The following is a 21,511-nucleotide window of genomic DNA, read 5'->3' as shown; positions in this document are numbered from 1 at the left end:
AGGCCTGATTGGTGGAGTGCTGCAGAGATGGTTGTCCTTCTGGAAGGTTCTCCCATCTTCACAGAGGAACTCTGGAGCTCTGTCAGAGTGACCATCGGATTGTTCAATTTGGCTGGGCGGCCAGCTCTAGGAAGAGTCTAGGTGGTTCCAAACTTCTTCCATTTAAGAATGATGGAGGCGACTGTGTTCTTGGGGACCTTCAATACTGCATAAATGTTTTGGTACCCTTCCCCAGATTTGTGCCTCGACACAATCCTGTCTCGGAGCCCTACGGACAATTCGTTCGACCTCATGGCTTGGTTTTTGATCTGACATGCACGGTCAACTGTGGGACCTTATATAGACAGGTGTGTGAATGCTTATTTAAATAAGGTATTTCAGTTTTGCATTTTTTTTTATAAATTAGCAAAAAATTCTAAAAACCTGTTTTCGCTTTGTCATTATGGAGCATTATAATTATTATGTGTAAAAATGTACTTAAAATGATTTAATCCATTTTAGAATAAGGCTGTAACGTAACAAAATGTGGAAAAAGTCAAGGGGTCTGAATACTTTCCGAGTGCACTGTAGGCGCCAGGTTCATCTGTTTGTGCCAAGAACTGCAACACTACTGGGTTTTTCACGCTCAGAAGTTTCTCCTGTGTTCAACTCAATATTAGGTCTCTCCCGAGCCCGTACGGGAGTTGTAGCGATGAGACAAGATAGTAGCTACTAAACAATTGGGTACCACGAAATTGGGGAGAAAAAGGGGTAAAACGTTTTTTTTTTTTAAAGGAAGGTGTTTCCTAATGTTTGGTATACTCAGTGTATATCTCTGTAATACCATAGTTCCATCTCTATAATACGATAGAGTCTGTGCAGACAATGGAGCATTCCTCTGTATCACCATAACAAGGTAGTATGAGGTCATTATGGGACCTATAATTACCCTGCAAGTCAGATCATGTTTGGCATTTAATCGACTGTAACAATTTTAGCCTTTTCTTATCTGACTGCAGTTCAACCCTGGGCAGAATAGTGTGTGTGTGTGTGTGGGGCGTGTCTGCGTGCGTGTGTGTGAGCTTGCGTGCGTGTAGCGTGCATGTGTGTCTGTCTGTGTGTGCATACATACAGTACATGCGTGTGTGTTTGTGTGATCACTTGTGTCCAGACTCCCTACAGCCAGCTCTGTCCTGAGAATATCACAACAACGTACCCAACTCCAAGCAGTTAATCAATGCCAGAAGAAAAAACAAAAAAACATGTGAAAATGGAAACTGCATATCCTGCTGTTTTCCTACACAAGGCAGCTTTTCTAAACTGAAAATGGAAAATATGTTGCAAGATATTGTAATAGCAATGTAGCAAGATGCTGTAATAACTATGTAACAACTTTGCGGCAAAACATTGTATCTGGTTGTTGTATGAATGTACTCGAGTTATAAGTTTCAAGATGTCAGTATCTGTTTCTACTGTACATTTTTCGTTTCCGCCCCGTGTCTGGCCGTCAGACGTGAATGAAAAGCAGTCATTCATAAAAACAAGACAAGCTCGCTTACCATTGGTCACTGGGGTCCAAAGAGCTATCTGAACGTCAATTGGCCAGTCACTTGAATGGCATTGTGTAACAACCAATTGGTGTGTATTATGGAGTCCTCTATTTTGGCTTCAGGGAAAACCAGACGATTCCATTCAGAAATCCACAGTCAAGCTTTGTGTGAGAAGAGCATAGACGACAACCCTGAAAGAACGTTTGCAACAGCGTGGAGTGAAACATAACTTATTTTCAACATTGCAAAGGAATTAAATCTTCGCAAATGTGAGTTTAACATCAAACTATCAACCGCAACAAAAAAGATGCGTATAAGGTTTTTGCGTTAGTTTATTTATAGCGCCTGTAATAATGCATTTACTTTGACCGACTAGTATCCGTAGAATGCGAGCTCTCTGCCAAGCATTTTCTAGCTGTCTGGTGAGGGGGGGGGGGGGGGTAGAAATGTGAACGCCATTTTATATGTATCTTAATTTGGGAACCATTTTCTTATTTGTAGTCAAATGTTTTTGCAGTACTTTGACGTGAGAATGTTTATGTTGCAGTATTTTGACTTGCTACGGCGCATGCAGCATCTTCATAGACGGTTCTAACATTTATGAATGGAAGGTTCGACCCCCCCCCTTAGCTCAGGGATCAAATTTCACTTCATTGAGAAAAACAAGCTGGGGCCATGAGAGGGGGAATAGGAAACGGTAGAGGGAGGAGGGTCTGGGGGGGAGTTTAGCTACTTCTTGAACTGGCTCAGATTTTCTTTGCTGAGATTAACCCTCTGCTGCCCTGAATAAATAACTTTATCCAATACTTGTCAAATAATGCTGAAATTTGATCTCTAAATGTTTTATTCAGATTATTGCATGTACACGTTTTATATGTTCCCATTATGATGATAGTTTATCCAATGTTTAGATATCAACGACTACTTAACTCAATACCCTGATTTGCATCCTATTTTTGAACACTTATTCAAAACAGCTCCCTCCTAGTCCTTCTACTTATTGTAATGTCAACAGTCTCCTCTCCAAATAGCTTACTGTGCCTTGCTGCCTTGCTTATGTAAGAACGTAGTCCCCAGCGTATTGAGTACATGCTCACTGGCATAGTGTACAGCCCGCCAGCACTACGATGCAGGGAGGATTACGCAAACAAACAACACAAAACAAACACCCAAGACAGAGGAAAGGAACAACTGTCTTATCCTGAAGGCCGGCTGGCACTATGCCCTAGTGACTACTTTAGACCAGGAAACATAGGGCACTACTTTAGACCAGGACCCATAGTGCACTAATTTAGACCAGGACCCATAGGGCACTACTTTAGACCAGGACCCATAGTGCACTACTTTAGACCAGGACCCATAGTGCACTACTTTAGACCAGGACCCATAGTGCACTACTTTAAACCAGGATCCATAGGACACTACTTTAGACCAGGACCCATAGTGCACTACTTTAGACCAGGACCCATAGTGCACTACTTTAGACCAGGACCCATAGGGCACTACTTTAGACCAGGACCCATAGGGCACTACTTTAAACCAGGACCCATAGGGAATAGGGCACTACTTTAGACCAGGATCCATAGGACACTACTTTAGACCAGGACCCATAGGGCACTACTTTAGACCAGGACCCATAGGGCACTACTTTGGACCAGGACCCATAGGGCACTACTTTAGACCAGGACCCATAGGGCACTACTTTAGACCAGGACCCATAGGGCACTACTTTAGACCAGGACCCATAGGGCACTACTTTGGACCAGGACCCATAGGGCACTACTTTAGACCAGGACCCATAGGACACTACTTTAGACCAGGACCCATAGGGCACTACTTTAGACCAGGACCCATAGGGCACTACTTTAGACCAGGACCCATAGGACACTACTTTAGACCAGGACCCATAGGGCACTACTTTAGACCAGGACCCATAGGGCACTACTTTAGACCAGGACCCATAGGGCACTACTTTAGACCAGGACCCATAGGACACTACTTTGGACCAGGACCCATAGGGCACTACTTTAGACCAGGACCCATAGGGCACTACTTTAGACCAGGACCCATAGTGCACTACTTTAGACCAGGACCCATAGGGCACTACTTTAAACCAGGACCCATAGGGAATAGGGCACTACTTTAGACCAGGATCCATAGGACACTACTTTGGACCAGGACCCATAGGGCACTACTTTAGACCAGGACCCATAGGGCACTACTTTAGACCAGGACCCATAGGACACTACTTTGGACCAGGACCCATAGGGCACTACTTTAGACCAGGACCCATAGGGCACTACTTTAGACCAGGACCCATAGGGCACTACTTTAGACCAGGACCCATAGGACACTACTTTAGACCAGGACCCATAGGGCACTACTTTAGACCAGGACCCATAGGGCACTACTTTAGACCAGGACCCATAGGGAACTACTTTAGACCAGGACCCATAGGGAACTACTTCAGACCAGGACCCATAGGGCACTACTTTAGACCAGGACCCATAGGGCACTACTTTAGACCAGGACCCATAGGGCACTACTTTAGACCAGGACCCATAGGGCACTACTTTAGACCAGGACCCATAGGGCACTACTTTAGACCAGGAACCATAGGGCACTACTTTAGAGCAGGACCCATAGGGCACTACTTTAGACCAGGACCCATAGGACACTACTTTAGACCAGGACCCATAGGACACTACTTTAGACCAGGACCCATAGGACACTACTTTAGACCAGGACCCATAGGACACTACTTTAGACCAGGACCCATAGGACACTACTTTAGACCAGGACCCATAGGACACTACTTTAGACCAGGACCCATAGGGCACTACTTTAGACCAGGACCAATAGGGCACTACTTTAGACCAGGACCCATAGGACACTACTTTAGACCAGGACCCATAGGGCACTACTTTAGACCAGGACCCATAGGGCACTACTTTAGACCAGGACCCATAGGGCACTACTTTAGACCAGGACCCATAGGGCACTACTTTAGACCAGGACCCATAGGGCACTACTTTAGACCAGGACCCATAGGACACTACTTTGGACCAGGACCCATAGGGCACTACTTTAGACCAGGACCCATAGGACACTACTTTAGACCAGGACCCATAGGACACTACTTTAGACCAGGACCCATAGGGCACTACTTTAGACCAGGACCCATAGGGCACTACTTTAGACCAGGACCCATAGGGAACTACTTTAGACCAGGACCCATAGGGAACTACTTCAGACCAGGACCCATAGGGCACTACTTTAGACCAGGACCCATAGGGCACTACTTTAGACCAGGACCCATAGGGCACTACTTTAGACCAGGACCCATAGGGCACTACTTTAGACCAGGACCCATAGGGCACTACTTTAGACCAGGAACCATAGGGCACTACTTTAGAGCAGGACCCATAGGGCACTACTTTAGACCAGGACCCATAGGACACTACTTTAGACCAGGACCCATAGGACACTACTTTAGACCAGGACCCATAGGACACTACTTTAGACCAGGACCCATAGGACACTACTTTAGACCAGGACCCATAGGACACTACTTTAGACCAGGACCCATAGGACACTACTTTAGACCAGGACCCATAGGGCACTACTTTAGACCAGGACCAATAGGGCACTACTTTAGACCAGGACCCATAGGACACTACTTTAGACCAGGACCCATAGGGCACTACTTTAGACCAGGACCCATAGGGCAATACTTTAGACCAGGACTCATAGGGCACTACTTTAGACCAGGACCCATAGGGCACTACTTTAGACCAGGACCCATAGGGCACTACTTTAGACCAGGACCCATAGGGCACTACTTTAGACCAGGACCCATAGGGCACTACTTTAGACCAGGACCCATAGGGCACTACTTTAGACCAGGACCCACAGGGCACTACTTTAGACCAGGACCAATAGGGCACTACTTTAGACCAGGACCCATAGGGCACTACTTTAGACCAGGACCCATAGGGCACTACTTTAGACCAGGAACCATAGGGCACTACTTTAGAGCAGGACCCATAGGGCACTACTTTAGACCAGGACCCATAGGACACTACTTTAGACCAGGACCCATAGGACACTACTTTAGACCAGGACCCATAGGACACTACTTTAGACCAGGACCCATAGGACACTACTTTAGACCAGGACCCATAGGACACTACTTTAGACCAGGACCCATAGGACACTACTTTAGACCAGGACCCATAGGGCACTACTTTAGACCAGGACCAATAGGGCACTACTTTAGACCAGGACCCATAGGACACTACTTTAGACCAGGACCCATAGGGCACTACTTTAGACCAGGACCCATAGGGCACTACTTTAGACCAGGACCCATAGGGCACTACTTTAGACCAGGACCCATAGGGCACTACTTTAGACCAGGACCCATAGGGCACTACTTTAGACCAGGACCCATAGGGCACTACTTTAGACCAGGACCCATAGGGCACTACTTTAGACCAGGACCCATAGGGCACTACTTTGGACCAGGACCCATAGGACACTACTTTAGACCAGGACCCATAGGACACTACTTTAGACCAGGACCCATAGGACACTACTTTAGACCAGGACCCATAGGGCACTACTTTAGACCAGGACCCATAGGACACTACTTTAGACCAGGACCCATAGGGCACTACTTTAGACCAGGACCCATAGGACACTACTTTAGACCAGGACCCATAGGACACTACTTTAGACCAGGACCCATAGGGCACTACTTTAGACCAGGACCCATAGGACACTACTTTAGACCAGGACCCATAGGGCACTACTTTAGACCAGGACCCATAGGGCACTACTTTAGACCAGGACCCATAGGGCACTACTTTAGACCAGGACCCATAGGGCACTACTTTAGACCAGGACCCATAGGGCACTACTTTAGACCAGGACCCATAGGGAACTACTTTAGACCAGGACCCATAGGGCACTACTTTAGACCAGGACCCATAGGGAACTACTTTAGACCAGGACCCATAGGGAACTACTTCAGACCAGGACCCATAGGGCACTACTTTAGACCAGGACCCATAGGGCACTACTTTAGACCAGGACCCATAGGGCACTACTTTAGACCAGGACCCATAGGGCACTACTTTAGACCAGGACCCATAGGGCACTACTTTAGACCAGGAACCATAGGGCACTACTTTAGAGCAGGACCCATAGGGCACTACTTTAGACCAGGACCCATAGGACACTACTTTAGACCAGGACCCATAGGACACTACTTTAGACCAGGACCCATAGGATACTACTTTAGACCAGGACCCATAGGACACTACTTTAGACCAGGACCCATAGGACACTACTTTAGACCAGGACCCATAGGACACTACTTTAGACCAGGACCCATAGGGCACTACTTTAGACCAGGACCAATAGGGCACTACTTTAGACCAGGACCCATAGGACACTACTTTAGACCAGGACCCATAGGGCACTACTTTAGACCAGGACCCATAGGGCACTACTTTAGACCAGGACCCATAGGGCACTACTTTAGACCAGGACCCATAGGGCACTACTTTAGACCAGGACCCATAGGGCACTACTTTAGACCAGGACCCATAGGACACTACTTTGGACCAGGACCCATAGGGCACTACTTTAGACCAGGACCCATAGGGCACTACTTTAGACCAGGACCCATAGGACACTACTTTAGACCAGGACCCATAGGACACTACTTTAGACCAGGACCCATAGGGCACTACTTTAGACCAGGACCCATAGGGCACTACTTTAGACCAGGACCCATAGGGAACTACTTTAGACCAGGACCCATAGGGAACTACTTCAGACCAGGACCCATAGGGCACTACTTTAGACCAGGACCCATAGGGCACTACTTTAGACCAGGACCCATAGGGCACTACTTTAGACCAGGAACCATAGGGCACTACTTTAGACCAGGACCCATAGGGCACTACTTTAGACCAGGAACCATAGGGCACTACTTTAGACCAGGACCCATAGGGCACTACTTTAGACCAGGACCCATAGGACACTACTTTAGACCAGGACCCATAGGACACTACTTTAGACCAGGACCCATAGGACACTACTTTAGACCAGGACCCATAGGACACTACTTTAGACCAGGACCCATAGGACACTACTTTAGACCAGGACCCATAGGACACTACTTTAGACCAGGACCCATAGGACACTACTTTAGACCAGGACCCATAGGGCACTACTTTAGACCAGGACCAATAGGGCACTACTTTAGACCAGGACCCATAGGACACTACTTTAGACCAGGACCCATAGGGCACTACTTTAGACCAGGACCCATAGGGCACTACTTTAGACCAGGACTCATAGGGCACTACTTTAGACCAGGACCCATAGGGCACTACTTTAGACCAGGACCCATAGGGCACTACTTTAGACCAGGACCCATAGGGCACTACTTTAGACCAGGACCCATAGGGCACTACTTTAGACCAGGACCCATAGGACACTACTTTAGACCAGGACCCATAGGGCACTACTTTAGACCAGGACCCATAGGGCACTACTTTAGACCAGGACTCATAGGGCACTACTTTAGACCAGGACCCATAGGGCACTACTTTAGACCAGGACCCATAGGGCACTACTTTAGACCAGGAACCATAGGGCACTACTTTAGAGCAGGACCCATAGGGCACTACTTTAGACCAGGACCCATAGGACACTACTTTAGACCAGGACCCATAGGACACTACTTTAGACCAGGACCCATAGGACACTACTTTAGACCAGGACCCATAGGACACTACTTTAGACCAGGACCCATAGGACACTACTTTAGACCAGGACCCATAGGACACTACTTTAGACCAGGACCCATAGGGCACTACTTTAGACCAGGACCAATAGGGCACTACTTTAGACCAGGACCCATAGGACACTACTTTAGACCAGGACCCATAGGGCACTACTTTAGACCAGGACCCATAGGGCACTACTTTAGACCAGGACCCATAGGGCACTACTTTAGACCAGGACCCATAGGGCACTACTTTAGACCAGGACCCATAGGGCACTACTTTAGACCAGGACCCATAGGGCACTACTTTAGACCAGGACCCATAGGGCACTACTTTAGACCAGGACCCATAGGGCACTACTTTAGACCAGGACCCATAGGGCACTACTTTAGACCAGGACCCATAGGGCACTACTTTGGACCAGGACCCATAGGACACTACTTTAGACCAGGACCCATAGGACACTACTTTAGACCAGGACCCATAGGACACTACTTTAGACCAGGACCCATAGGGCACTACTTTAGACCAGGACCCATAGGACACTACTTTAGACCAGGACCCATAGGGCACTACTTTAGACCAGGACCCATAGGACACTACTTTAGACCAGGACCCATAGGACACTACTTTAGACCAGGACCCATAGGGCACTACTTTAGACCAGGACCCATAGGACACTACTTTAGACCAGGACCCATAGGGCACTACTTTAGACCAGGACCCATAGGGCACTACTTTAGACCAGGACCCATAGGACACTACTTTAGACCAGGACCCATAGGGCACTACTTTAGACCAGGACCCATAGTGCACTACTTTAGACCAGGACCCATAGGACACTACTTTAAACTAGGACCCATAGGGAATAGGGCACTACTTTAAAGTAGTGCCCTATTCCCTATGGGTCCTGGTTTAAAGTAGTGCCCTATTCCCTATGGGTCCGTGTTTAAAGTAGTGCCCTATTCCCTATGGGTCCTAGTTTAAAGTAGTGCCCTATTCCCTATGGGTCCTGGTTTAAAGTAGTGCCCTATTCCCTATGGGTCCTGGTTTAAAGTAGTGCCCTATTCCCTATGGGTCCTGGTTTAAAGTAGTGCCCTATTCCCTATGGGTCCTGGTTTAAAGTAGTGCCCTATTCCCTATGGGTCCTGGTTTAAAGTAGTGCCCTATTCCCTATGGGTCCTAGTTTAAAGTAGTTCCCTATGGGTCCTAGTTTAAAGTAGTGCACTATGGGTCCTAGTTTAAACCAGGACCCATAGGGAACTACTTTAAACCAGGACCCACTACTTTAGACCAAGGCCCATAGGATATAGTGCACTATACAGGGAATAGGTTAGGTTGCCATTTGGGAAACATCCTATGTCTGTGTTGATGTTATATGACAGGTGATTTGGGTATAAGCTACTGACCAGGGGGCACACTTTTCCCTGCTCTCCACAGAAAGAACAGACAGACGAACGAGCGTCTCCTGCTGCTACCGTCAGCCCCTCCTCCCCCTCCACCCCTCCAAGACCAACTTCAGTCCCGAGGGCGTGAAGATATTCAGGCAACATGGATGGATTTTATGACCAGCAAGTCCCTTTCATGGCCCCCTCCAGGGTGAGTGTTTGGCTGACTCTAGTTTTTCAACAGGATTTTGATCAAAGCACTAATCTGAAACTTTTCATAGTGGATTAAGATAACAATTACTTTTTAGCATATATGAATGCTTAGGGATTTGTTCACACCAATGCAATCACTAATGTTGTAGGTGTTTTAAACATTGTACTAGCAGAATTGTCACGTGGAAGAACCAGCGAACACGCCATTTAACGACCGGAAGAGAAAGTTTGTTGACACTGAGCTCGCCCAGGACACAGAAGATCTCTTTCAGGACCTCATGCAACTTCAAGAGACATGGATTGCAGAAGGTGAGTTCTGCTCTTGTATTTCAGAAGGTTTTCAATCTTGCATCATACTCATTGTTTTTAGTAACATCAGTGGTTTAGCCGAGGCTATTGAATCAGGAAAAACTGGAAAATAGGTTGTTATAAGAACTTTATACAACTTCCTCTTTTTAACAAGTGTATCATAAATATTTACTGTATTTTTGACGTTACTGCATCATAAATATTTACTGTATTTTTGACTGTACTGCATCATACATATTTACTGTATTTTTGACTGTACTGCATCATACATATTTACTGTATTTTTGACTGTACTGTATCATACATATTTACTGTATTTTTGACTGTACTGCATCATACATATTTACTGTATTTTTGACTGTACTGCATCATACATATTTACTGTATTTTTGACTGTACTGCATCATACATATTTACTGTATTTTTGACTGTACTGTATCATACATATTTACTGTATTTTTGACTGTACTGCATCATAAATATTTACTGTATTTTTGACTGTACTGCATCATACATATTTACTGTATTTTTGACTGTACTGCATCAAGTGCATTATATTTGTTCTATGAAGCATATTAAAGTGACTCATCCACGTGGCATGCCTTCCATAAGTTAGTCATTTAACTCTCTCCGTCCCCTCTTTCAGCTCAGGTGCCTGATGACGAACAGTTTGTCCCAGATTTCCAGTCGGATAACCGTAAGTACCAACCAATGAAATATATGTGTATGTGTGTTACAAAAGGGAATCGACAGCGTATTTCCGACTGCGCATTTCCTAATTGATGCTTTAATTCCCAGACATGGTCTTTGACACAACATACAAGCACAACAAAGAGATGAACTGGTTTTCCAATACCAGTCTTATCCAGTTGGCATATTAACTCACAGTGCGTCACAGTGAGTGTGTTTTTATGGGTATGTGGTTGGGGTTTTCGGGTTGCCTATGTAGGCTGAGGGCTAACATTATCGACAGATTTGCCTCGTCGAAAGCAGAAATCCAATTGATGTCATTGAGCCCTGATTTAACCAACCTCCACTCACCCTGCAGTGGACCTACTTCTGCCCTGTTGCCAATTGGTGTCCTTAATGCACACCTTGCTGTTTTGTTACTTTAAAAAAAAGAAGTGTATTTTTTAAAAAAAACTGCATTGTTGGTTAAGGACTTGTAAATAAGGTCTACAGCTGTTGTATTCGGCCCATGTGACAAATACAACTTGATTTGATTATTGTATTGTAGGGATTTGTGTTCCAACAAAGGCACAGGAATAATAGGGCTACCTCAGAATAAGACGTTACTCACTCGGTGAAAATCAAGAATCTTGTGGTTTTATACCAGAAATCCCTCAGCTCTCCTCGTTGATCGTCAACCCGGATGAGAACAATCCTATTCTCTGATCTCTGCCCAAATCCACCACATTAACATCAGAGGAAATAAAGAGAGAACGGTTTGAAACGGGGAGATGTTCTGTTGCATTGAGTTTTGCTACGGTGGGCCTTACTTAACATGACCCAGGTGCACCATAGCAGCCTGGGATGGCCTTCCATGGAGTCCCAACCTACTAACCACAGCTCTTGGCTGCTAGGATGGGCTACGTTCCAATCCAAGCCCACAGAACCCTCATGCTGTTTGCTTTATACTCATCTCCTCTCTCCTTTCTCTGTCTAGAATAATATATGCATGGGGTTTGAATGGAAGCCTTTGATTGGGCTCCAGACGGAGCTGTAGGCCTGGTGTAGTTGCAGGCCTGGGTTTCAAGATGTGAATGATCCTGTGGAGGAAGAAAGAGTGTTTTTAGAGGCCCGGTATCGCCTTGTTTCCCTGTAACGTTGTATTTCATTGTCGCGGATGCAGCTAGTGACAGGTTTAATGCAGTGTGTACACACTGAGTGAATTGTGTCGTGGCACAGCCGGGCGATTGTTGTGTTTGCTGAAGAGTCTGAGTGTGTGTGTGCGGCGACGGGGTTGGCATGACGCTCCCTAGTTTGGCACGCTGCCAGTTGGTCTCACAGACCCTTCATTCAGCAGTCCTCCTCTCTCTGTGTGTGTGTGTGTGTGTGTGGACTCTGCAGCTGGGCAAAGGGGCAGTGTCCATAGCGATCAAATGGCATTATGCCATCATCTCCTTACTCCTTAATTTAGCAATGAACTTGGCTGAGAAGTGAGAACACACTCTTATTAACTACCAGTTAGTGATTTAAAGAAACGTTGCAAATGATTTGAAACCTGAGATTTAAATGTCTTCTGGCCACGCTTGAGAGTTGCACTGTGTTTCATTCATAGATGCTAGGTGTTCAAAATTTGATCTTATAATGGAGGTCACTATGGACACTGAGAGGCCTAACCCCATAACATGAGTGTGTGTAGACTGCTGGCCCGTGGCTGCGGAAGCTGAATGATGGCCGTTCTGTGGCACAACAGGAAATGGAGAGTTGATGTAGGCACAGACCCGGCCTCTGACAGACCCGGCCTCTGACAGACCCGGCCTCTGACAGACCCGGCCTCTGACAGACCCAGCCTCTGATGCCAACACAGCACCCAGTTAAAGTCCTACTGTATGTACAGACACACAATGGTTGCCTAAGTTACTAACTGGTGGTGGAAGTCGGAGCAGACTGTTTTGGTCTGTGTCATTTAATACAAAGGCATCTTTGTTACTGGTCTGATTGTTGCCTTGGAAACGATAAAAAAAAAATAGTGAAAGTACACTGTTTGTCTTTCAGTGCTGGGTTTATAGTTTTCCCTCCCAAATGGAAGGACAGATTTACAACCTCACCAATTCACTAAACAACAAACATTTGGGAAGTTGGAATTAAAGACAAATCCCAGCATAGGAGACACATTTGATCCTTTGATAGAAAACTATGTATCTTCTTATTCCTTAGTGAAGCACACAAAACAAGAATACTGAGTAAATATATTCAACGTAGTGATTATTTTGTGAATCTTTGAAATGGCATATATTATATATTTCAGTTTTTTAAAATGTTTTCTCCTTTCTTCAAAGTAATGTTCCATGGACCTCCAGCCAATAAAGTGAAGCGAGAGTCCAGCGCCTCCAGAGATCTGTCCCCCTGCAGTCAGGAACAACAGAGACTCTACACAGACAAGTGCCTTTACAGCTACAGGTACGTTACAGTACCCACTGAGACGGACCAGGTTTTGACACCCCACACAAATTGTACTCTCAGTAGCAAGAGGTATTTTCAGTTACAACCAATAAAAGATCATAAAAGAGGGTAAGGCATAATAAAGTTCACTACTAAGACATTGCTTAATTAGATATACCTACATCAAGTTGATAAGGCCTGAGGGGGTGTGTCATATGGCCCATATACCACAGCTAAGGGCTGTTCTTACGAGTGCCTGGATACAGCCCTTAGCCGTGGTATATTGGCCATATACCACAAACCCCCAAGGTGCCTTAGTGCTATTATAAATCACATTTTATTTGTCACATGCGCCGAATACAACAGGTGTACAGCCATGCTCTACAGGCCCAAGTTAACCCCTTCCATCCCCCTCCTCCCTCCACAGTGCCTACAACAGGAAGCCACTTGGCATCAATACTTTAACCCCACCCTCCACACCCGCCTCACCTTGCAGCCCCGCCCCCACCCCGGGGACACACCCCCTACAGAGGCAGATCACGTCCCCTGTCCAGGCAACACACCCCGGCCACAGTCGTCCAACTCACGGGCACAGCCCCTCCCACCACCGGACACTCCCGCCACACCCGAGCCAAAGCCAGCCTTTCGCCGTGCCCCGCCTACCTGTCAATCACTCCGATGCCTCCTACAGCTCAGAACACAGGTGAGTTGGCACCATGTGTTGGCACCATGTGTTGACACCATGCACTGTTTGACCCCATAGCTTGTATAAGGCATGATTGGAACTACTGTAGGCTGGGACTCAGCATGCATGTTCAGTGCTACAGTTGAAATCCCATTGATGTATGATTCTCTGGTTTAAGATCCTAATTGACAAATTTGTCCTTATTTTGTCTCTCTGTCTCGTTCCCCTCTGCAGGTTCCAGCGGCAGCTCTCTGAGCCATGTCTGCCTTTCCCTCCGCCTGATGGTGCCGCCTGTACCCCTTACCCTCCTCAGCCCCATCACCCCCACCGGGCCCCCCTGTCCCGGGACGGCCGCCCCATCTACCAGCGGCACCTGTCAGAGCCCTTGGTCCTCCTCCCTGCTCAGGGCTTCAAGCAAGAGCTGGTGGACCTCCGTTACACCGAGCAGGGGGTCCCCACCATGGGCCCTCCCCGCACCCCGTTCCAGGGCCTCTCTATAAAGCAGGAGCCCCGGGATTTCTGCTTTGACCAAGGTGAGCCCTGGGGAATCGCTGGATGGCAACAGTCTTTCAGGCTCAGTTTCCCACTCATAGATTAGACCCAGTCCTGGAGTTTAAAAAAAACATGTTCAATGGAGAATCTCAATAGGAAGTGCTTCTCCTTCCATGCCTAGGCTTAATCTGAGTCCAGACAGGAAGGCCCTAAGGGTTTGGAGGTAGTCCAAGTTCCTTTGAGACTCTACTGTACACGGCTAATAGTGCAGCGATGGGGATAAAACAGTAAGCATGTTTCAGACTGATGTGGACACTAGTATTAGCAGTAGTGGTTGGGTATGTAGCAGTGTAGCATTCTAAGACTCTACTAAGCTAAGATGACCTCATTTCACTCTCCATGTTTGGGCCACTTTCTGTCAGTGATGTAACAGTCAAATCCTCTTAATAAAGTCCCAGCTAAGAAAACCCCAGGGGATTGTTAAGAGACCGCTGGCTGTGTGAGAATGTATGTCCGCCTTCTACTGGGTATTATGTCATTAGGCTAATGGCTACTTTAAAAGATGGGGTTGGGAAATTAAGTTAGTAGTAAGAATCTATTCAAAGAAACACCTTATAGTTTTTGTATCTTTCTGGTTTGAAGAGCATGTTAAGGAAAAATATGTCTAATATTTTCTCTTTTCCCTTGTGTCTTACAGAAATGCAGAACTGCCAGTCTTCTTTCAGGAAGTCCGGTAACTTCTACCAAAACAGTGATGGGTTGATCTACGACGGAGAGCCTCATCTGTACAACGACGACACATGCGTGGTTCCAGAGAGACTAGAAGGTGAGACATTCTTCCGTAAATTGCTATGAAAAACAAGGGCTTGCCCGGCACAATGGAACCCCTGGAATTGTCCCAAAAGTGCAAACCCCATCCATCCAGAATCAAACACTGAAAGTATTTAAAAAGACACAGATACTGTTTGAACCTCTGACTGGTTTGACACAGGGCTTTAGGTAGTGCAGCAGGTAGTGCAGCAGGTAGTGAATCCTGGTATCTGACATCTTCTCGTTATGTCATGGCAGTGTGGATGCCAGAGTAGATCCACGGGGCCTTGGACAGAAAGCCTGTGTGACATGAGCAGAGCCTCTTATTGTATCCCCACGCTCAGACTGCCAATCACTGGAGTCTTTCACCTGACTGTGACCACTTTTTTATTTTACCTTTATTTAACTAGGCAAGTCAGTTAAGAACTGCCTGTTCAGAGGCAGAACAACAAACCCCCAACCTTGTCAGCTCGGGGGTTTGAACTTGCAACCTTCCGGTTACTAGTCCAACGCTCTAACCACTAGGCTACCCTGCCGCCCCACCCCACCACGTCACTCCTTCATTTACACACTCACTCCCTCTTTCCCCCTCTCCTTCTGTCCATCCAGGCAAGATCAAGCAGGAGGCCGGAGTGTTCCGGGACGGACCGCCCTACCAGCGCCGAGGTTCCCTGCAGCTCTGGCAGTTCCTGGTCACTCTGCTGGACGACCCGGCCAATGGTCACTTCATCTCCTGGACCGGCCGCGGCATGGAGTTCAAACTCATCGAGCCCGAAGAGGTCAGTTGGTCAGCAGGCAGAGCTGTGGTCCTAGTGAGTTTAGAGACTTTAGGGCTTTTTGGAGTTTTTCATCATTATGTCTCTGAGTTTAAAGTAGAAGAGTGTTTCAACAAGTCGTGATAAGTCGCTGTGCTTCCAGGAATAACCACACAGTATTACTACGGCACGAGAAGTGGCACACCAGAAACTAACCCCAGAAGAGCTTGGTGTGTGTATCTACAGGTTGATCAGAAGAGCTTGGTGTGTGTATCTACAGGTTGATCAGAAGAGCTTGGTGTATGTATCTACAGGTTGATCAGAAGAGCTTGGTGTGTGTATCTACAGGTTGATTTGAACCGTTTCTCTCTCCTGTGGCAGGTGGCTCGGCGCTGGGGCCTCCAGAAGAACCGTCCTGCCATGAACTACGACAAGCTGAGCCGCTCTCTACGCTACTACTACGAGAAGGGCATCATGCAGAAGGTAAAGGTAAATTTTAATTTCATTCAAGTCAATTTGGAATTTTCTGTTTTGGTTCAAATTCAATGGAGGCTTTGTGAATTGATGGAAAACATCACAGTACAATGGAGGGCTACATTGCACCAATAAATAGTACATTGGTTGTATATAAGGACAGGTCAGATGCATTGAGAGTTTCAGAAGGTTGGGTATAAAGTCAAACGTTATTTTCAAACTACTAGTGGTTGTGCGCTGAACGACTGTTTAACTCCCTCTTCGGGTGGGGTCAGGTGGCTGGAGAGAGGTACGTGTACAAGTTTACGTGTGACCCCGAGGCGCTCTTCTCCATGGCCTTCCCTGACAACCAGAGGCCCAGCCTGAAGCAGGACCCGGACTGCCTGCCGCCGTCTGCGGGGGAGGACGACACCACCGTGCCCCTGGCCCACTACGAGGATGGCTGTGGCCCCTACCTGGCCGACGGAGGGGAGCGGTGCGTCTCCTTACTGGGCTTCCCCGATAACTATTCATTCTGAATGTTCTGACCAATGACGGAATAAAGACAGCTGTCATCTGGTACCCTGCCACACCCCTACCCTACCCCAAACTCTGGTCCCCTAGCTACACACCACTACCCTACCCCTTGTCCCCTAACTGTACACTCCAACCCCACATCCCAAAACTACACACCACTACCCTACCCCACATCCCATAACTACACACCCAGAGCCCAAACCCTAGTCCCCTAACTACACACCCAGAGCCCAAACTGCTGAGCGGATTTGGAGCTCTGTAACCCCCCTCCCCTACTCCTATCCCAAACTCAGCTCCTCTTGCCAGTCTTGAGATTACCCTCCCCAAGTCCCAAGGAAAAAACAGTCAACCCTGAGACGGCCATCTTGCTTATTCTTTGCCCTCTGTTATCAAACTGAATTGTGGCGAAAGGTGTGTGGTCCTCATCAACATAAACTGAACTGAGTGATCTCCCTTACGGGGGTTGAGCGAGGACACTGTTCACGTGATTTATAATGGGACTCAAGTAATGGGCACGAGTGTGCCAGGATTGTAGCCAATAGCCATGCAGTTTCCACAATCTGCTCGGTACGAGTATGACAAGTAATGGCAAGGATATAAAACATTGATAAAGCAATCGTTTTATGGCTTGATCCCAAACAAAAAGAGTAGTACACTTGACACGCGCACAGGGGCTTCACCTTGGAGAGAATCTACGAACCTTAGTACCGCAGGTGGTGATGTAATGTAGCTCTGTATGCAATGAATGGGCCAAACACACAGGCAACCAACCGACTGTTCTTATTAATCCATAATACATCGTACGACTATAAAGAAGCTGGGACGCGAGTACCCCGGAGCAAGTTGCTTTGGCCATTCATTAAAAACAACAACACACTGAAATCCAATCTGAAATGGGAGAGGTGGACTCCGGACTCGCTAGCTCAGCATTCTCTTCAGACTCTGGGGATTTATTTTTTCTCTTACCCAAAAATGTAAAGCCTTCCCGGTGCTGTTTTACTCCTGATGTTGGCGTGTCCTCTACCAGATGTATCTTTCCACCGCATTTAACCATGGCAGCTCTTTACTCCTGATGTTGGCGTGTCCTCTACCAGATGTATCTTTCCACCGCATTTAACCATGGCATCTCTTTACTCCTGATGTTGGCGTGTCCTCTACCAGATGTATCTTTCCACCGCATTTAACCATGGCATCTCTTTACTCCTGATGTTGGCGTGTCCTACCAGATGTATCTTTCCAATATGTTTTTTAGCTCTTTCATTTGACTCATTTTGTCGTAACATGTAAAAGGGACGCGCATACAAAACAGTATTTTTCCTGAAGTGTTGACTTCCTATTAAGAAGTGTGTATTGAAAAATACATGTTTATGTACTATGACGATGACAAAAGTACTGCAACTGTCACGCAGTCCCTTCTCCAAAAACTGTAACTGCCAATAGTAAGCTAAACAGGGGGGGGCTCTACTCGCATTTTCTCACAGAAAGCTGTACCAACCTATTGCTGTACCATTCAAGTTTTCTGCTTTTCGTATAGTTTATCGGGGAGTATATGAAACAAACATCTAAAATGTAAATGTATATATGAATATATTTTTGCAAAGTCATATGTTTTGACATTGTACACGCTGGAATGTTTGGCCTGGTAACGGGTTTGCATCCTTTAATTCTTGTCATGAAGTTACGGCGTCCACATTAGGACATATCCCCAGTCTCTGCAGGGGTTGTCTGTCAAGTCCTGCAAAGACTGAGGCTGTCCTAATGTGGACACCGTATTGAGGCAGTGGGTTGGAGCCTAGAAAGACCTCCCCGTTGACTGTGTGGTGGGCTGTGTCGGCGTCACACGTGTGTAACAGTATATTTTGATATGATTCTGTCTATATGTGGGTTGCGGGGTATCTTGTCCACGACGTTGAAGTTTGCTGGCACTTATACAAGTGACAACCCCCCCACCCCCTTCCCCACAAAAACAATGTGTGCCTTCCACTGCTTTTGGTTGATTTTCTATACTGGATACAATAAACTATACTTTCTGCTTCAAACTGTTGTATTGAGTCTCTTCCTATTCTGACCAACCAATCTAGCTTTCAGTGACGTATTACTGTGGTTCAAGTTGAGTTGGGTCTTTTTTATTGAATCCACTTCTTATGCACTTCTTTATCCACTTCTTATGAATGTATAACAACATCTGACACATTCCTGATTTCAGGACACAGTATCACAATAGTCCTATGAAGAACAGGCAATAAGATGTGGCCTTTAGAATGGCGCCTGTACTTAAGCCTTGTTCACCCTGCAGGCTTTAATGGTCAGAATAGTTTGGTTCTTCTATTCTGTTTTGGAATACTGACTGTCCAAACAGCAAGTTACAAGTGATCAAATCGGATTTGTGTGTGTTCAGACAGCCGTTATTTGCTGACATGGTCACGCTAGTTGTGATACTGTTGTAACAACGCCATAGTAATGACGGGTGTGTGAACAGTGGTATAGGCTTCCTGTCACTCAGAAGTTATGTAGCAAGCTAAGGTGACAACAATGGCTGCCATAGACATTTCCCAGTTGCTGTGAATGTTCAAATTCATAGAGGAAGAACACTTTTAAAACCTCAAATGATAAGATAATCAAACTTTCAAAACAAGTCCCTTTTAGGCTAGCCACAGCAGTCAGCCAGCTAGCCACAGCAGTCAGCTAGCTAGCCACAGCAGTCAGCCAGCTAGCCACAGCAGTCAGCCAGCTAGCCACAGCAGTCAGCCAGCTAGCCACAGCAGTCAGTCAGCCAGCTAGCCACAGCAGTCAGCTAGCTAGCCACAGCAGTCAGCTAGCTAGCCACAGCAGTCAGCCAGCTAGCCACAGCAGTCAGCCAGCTAGCCACAGCAGTCAGCTAGCTAGCCACAGCAGTCAGCTAGTTCAGTGTTTCCCAATCTCGGTCCTAGACAATCAAAAATGTTTCAGAACCTCTGTGTGACATTGAAATGTAGCGAATGTAATTGTAACTTCTGTGCACAAACAACACATCTAAATTAAGCCGGCATACATTTTCAATGGATGTGATCTTCGGTAAATCGTTTCGGTGAGATTTACCGAAAGGAGGACGAGAGACGGCCTTATACACCTGTCTAAAAGGCGTGTAGTAGTGGTCAAGTGTGGAATTTCCGTGAGTAGGACAGTCAATGTGTTGATTAACAAAGGTAATTTGAGGTTCGTGCTCCAGAATTATTACCAACACATTGACTGTCCTACTCGTGGAAATTCCACACTTGACCACTACTACACGCCTTTTAGACACGTGTATAAGGACGTCTCTCATCCTCCTTTCCAGTTACATAATCAACCTGCTTCAGGCAGCTAACGAGTTCTGCACATACTCTGAAAGGGACTGTTATAGAAAACTGTACAGGGTTTCACATGCTCACTGACATAGACAGACAGACAGACACACACACACACACACACACACACACACACACACACACACACACACACACACACACAGACACAGACACACAGGTAGGTTGGCAATAAATGGATGCATCCAAAGACAAACCCCCATAGTTCAACATGATGTTCCTCTCTGTAAGGATCCTTTCTGCATGACTCCCTCTTCGTCTGTCAAACTCACAAGCACAGCAGATCTCTGGATATCATTGACAGCTCAGATCTCTGGATATCATTGACAACTCAGATCTCTGGATATCATTGACAGCTCAGATCTCTGGATATCATTGACAGCTCAGATCTCTGGATATCATTGACAACTCAGATCTCTGGATATCATTGACAGCTCAGATCTCTGGATATCATTGACAGCTCAGATCTCTGGATATCATTGACAACTCAGATCTCTGGATATCATTGATAGCTCAGATCTCTGGATATCATTGACAGCTCAGTCCAAAATAAATCAGATTAAAATCTGATTAATGTTGTCCTGTACTATATTTACTGGATCTTGAGTTGGATCAGCTCTGGATCAGACCTTTTCCTCTGTGAAGAGAACACATGGATTTACTGGAGCGGTAGCCTATGACAGGGTTAGCCTGGTGGAACCACCCTGATCACACCGTTCACCTTTCTATTTCACTTCATATATCAATCATCTTTTAATTAGTGATAATACGTAAAGTGAATGAGAATGGTGAGTGCAGCGATAGGTCTGTTTCCACCAGGCTATGCCAGGGCAAGAGACTGAAATGAGACTTGATATACTCTCTTGTTACTAGACAGTGCCACTGTGTGGTTGATTTGTGTACTGCACAACATTATCATAAACAACAGGGGCCTTTTAAGTGTGGCATTCCTCATTGTAGGTACCACAGAACCAGAATGAGATTCTATTTGGTAGGTACATGTTGCTACGTAAAATATTGATAAAACAATAATAAAAGCCTATATAGATAATACATGATAAAAAAGTTACCTGAGACAGTTGTTG

At 46.3% G+C, this 21,511-nt stretch overlaps 1 protein-coding gene across 4 annotated transcripts; it reads left to right on the top strand.

Annotated features, from left to right (window-relative positions):
- The first annotated feature begins 1,634 nt into the window (after window positions 1-1,634).
- LOC110527257 (ETS translocation variant 5) lies at window positions 1,635-19,121 on the top strand. 4 transcript variants are annotated; one of them, XM_036951754.1, is made up of 11 exons: window positions 1,635-1,798; window positions 9,773-9,931; window positions 10,104-10,242; window positions 10,889-10,939; window positions 13,248-13,368; window positions 13,778-14,053; window positions 14,270-14,568; window positions 15,225-15,353; window positions 15,947-16,116; window positions 16,474-16,575; window positions 16,842-19,121. In XM_036951754.1, exons 2-11 carry the CDS (start codon window positions 9,884-9,886, stop codon window positions 17,082-17,084), a joined length of 1,578 nt encoding a protein of 525 aa, XP_036807649.1. In that variant the 5' UTR covers window positions 1,635-1,798; window positions 9,773-9,883; the 3' UTR covers window positions 17,085-19,121. The 4 variants fall into 4 exon arrangements, with proteins under 4 accessions (XP_036807649.1, XP_036807647.1, XP_036807648.1 ...); XM_036951752.1 differs by having other exon boundaries at window positions 16,474-16,581; XM_036951753.1 differs by having other exon boundaries at window positions 1,636-1,798; window positions 10,107-10,242; window positions 16,474-16,581.
- Window positions 19,122-21,511: the final 2,390 nt, after the last annotated feature.

This window comes from Oncorhynchus mykiss, chromosome 18 (assembly GCF_013265735.2).
Source record: "Oncorhynchus mykiss isolate Arlee chromosome 18, USDA_OmykA_1.1, whole genome shotgun sequence".
Lineage (NCBI taxonomy): Eukaryota > Metazoa > Chordata > Actinopteri > Salmoniformes > Salmonidae > Oncorhynchus > Oncorhynchus mykiss.
Note: the sequence above shows the minus strand (reverse complement) of the source record. Positions and strands in the feature narration are given on the sequence as shown.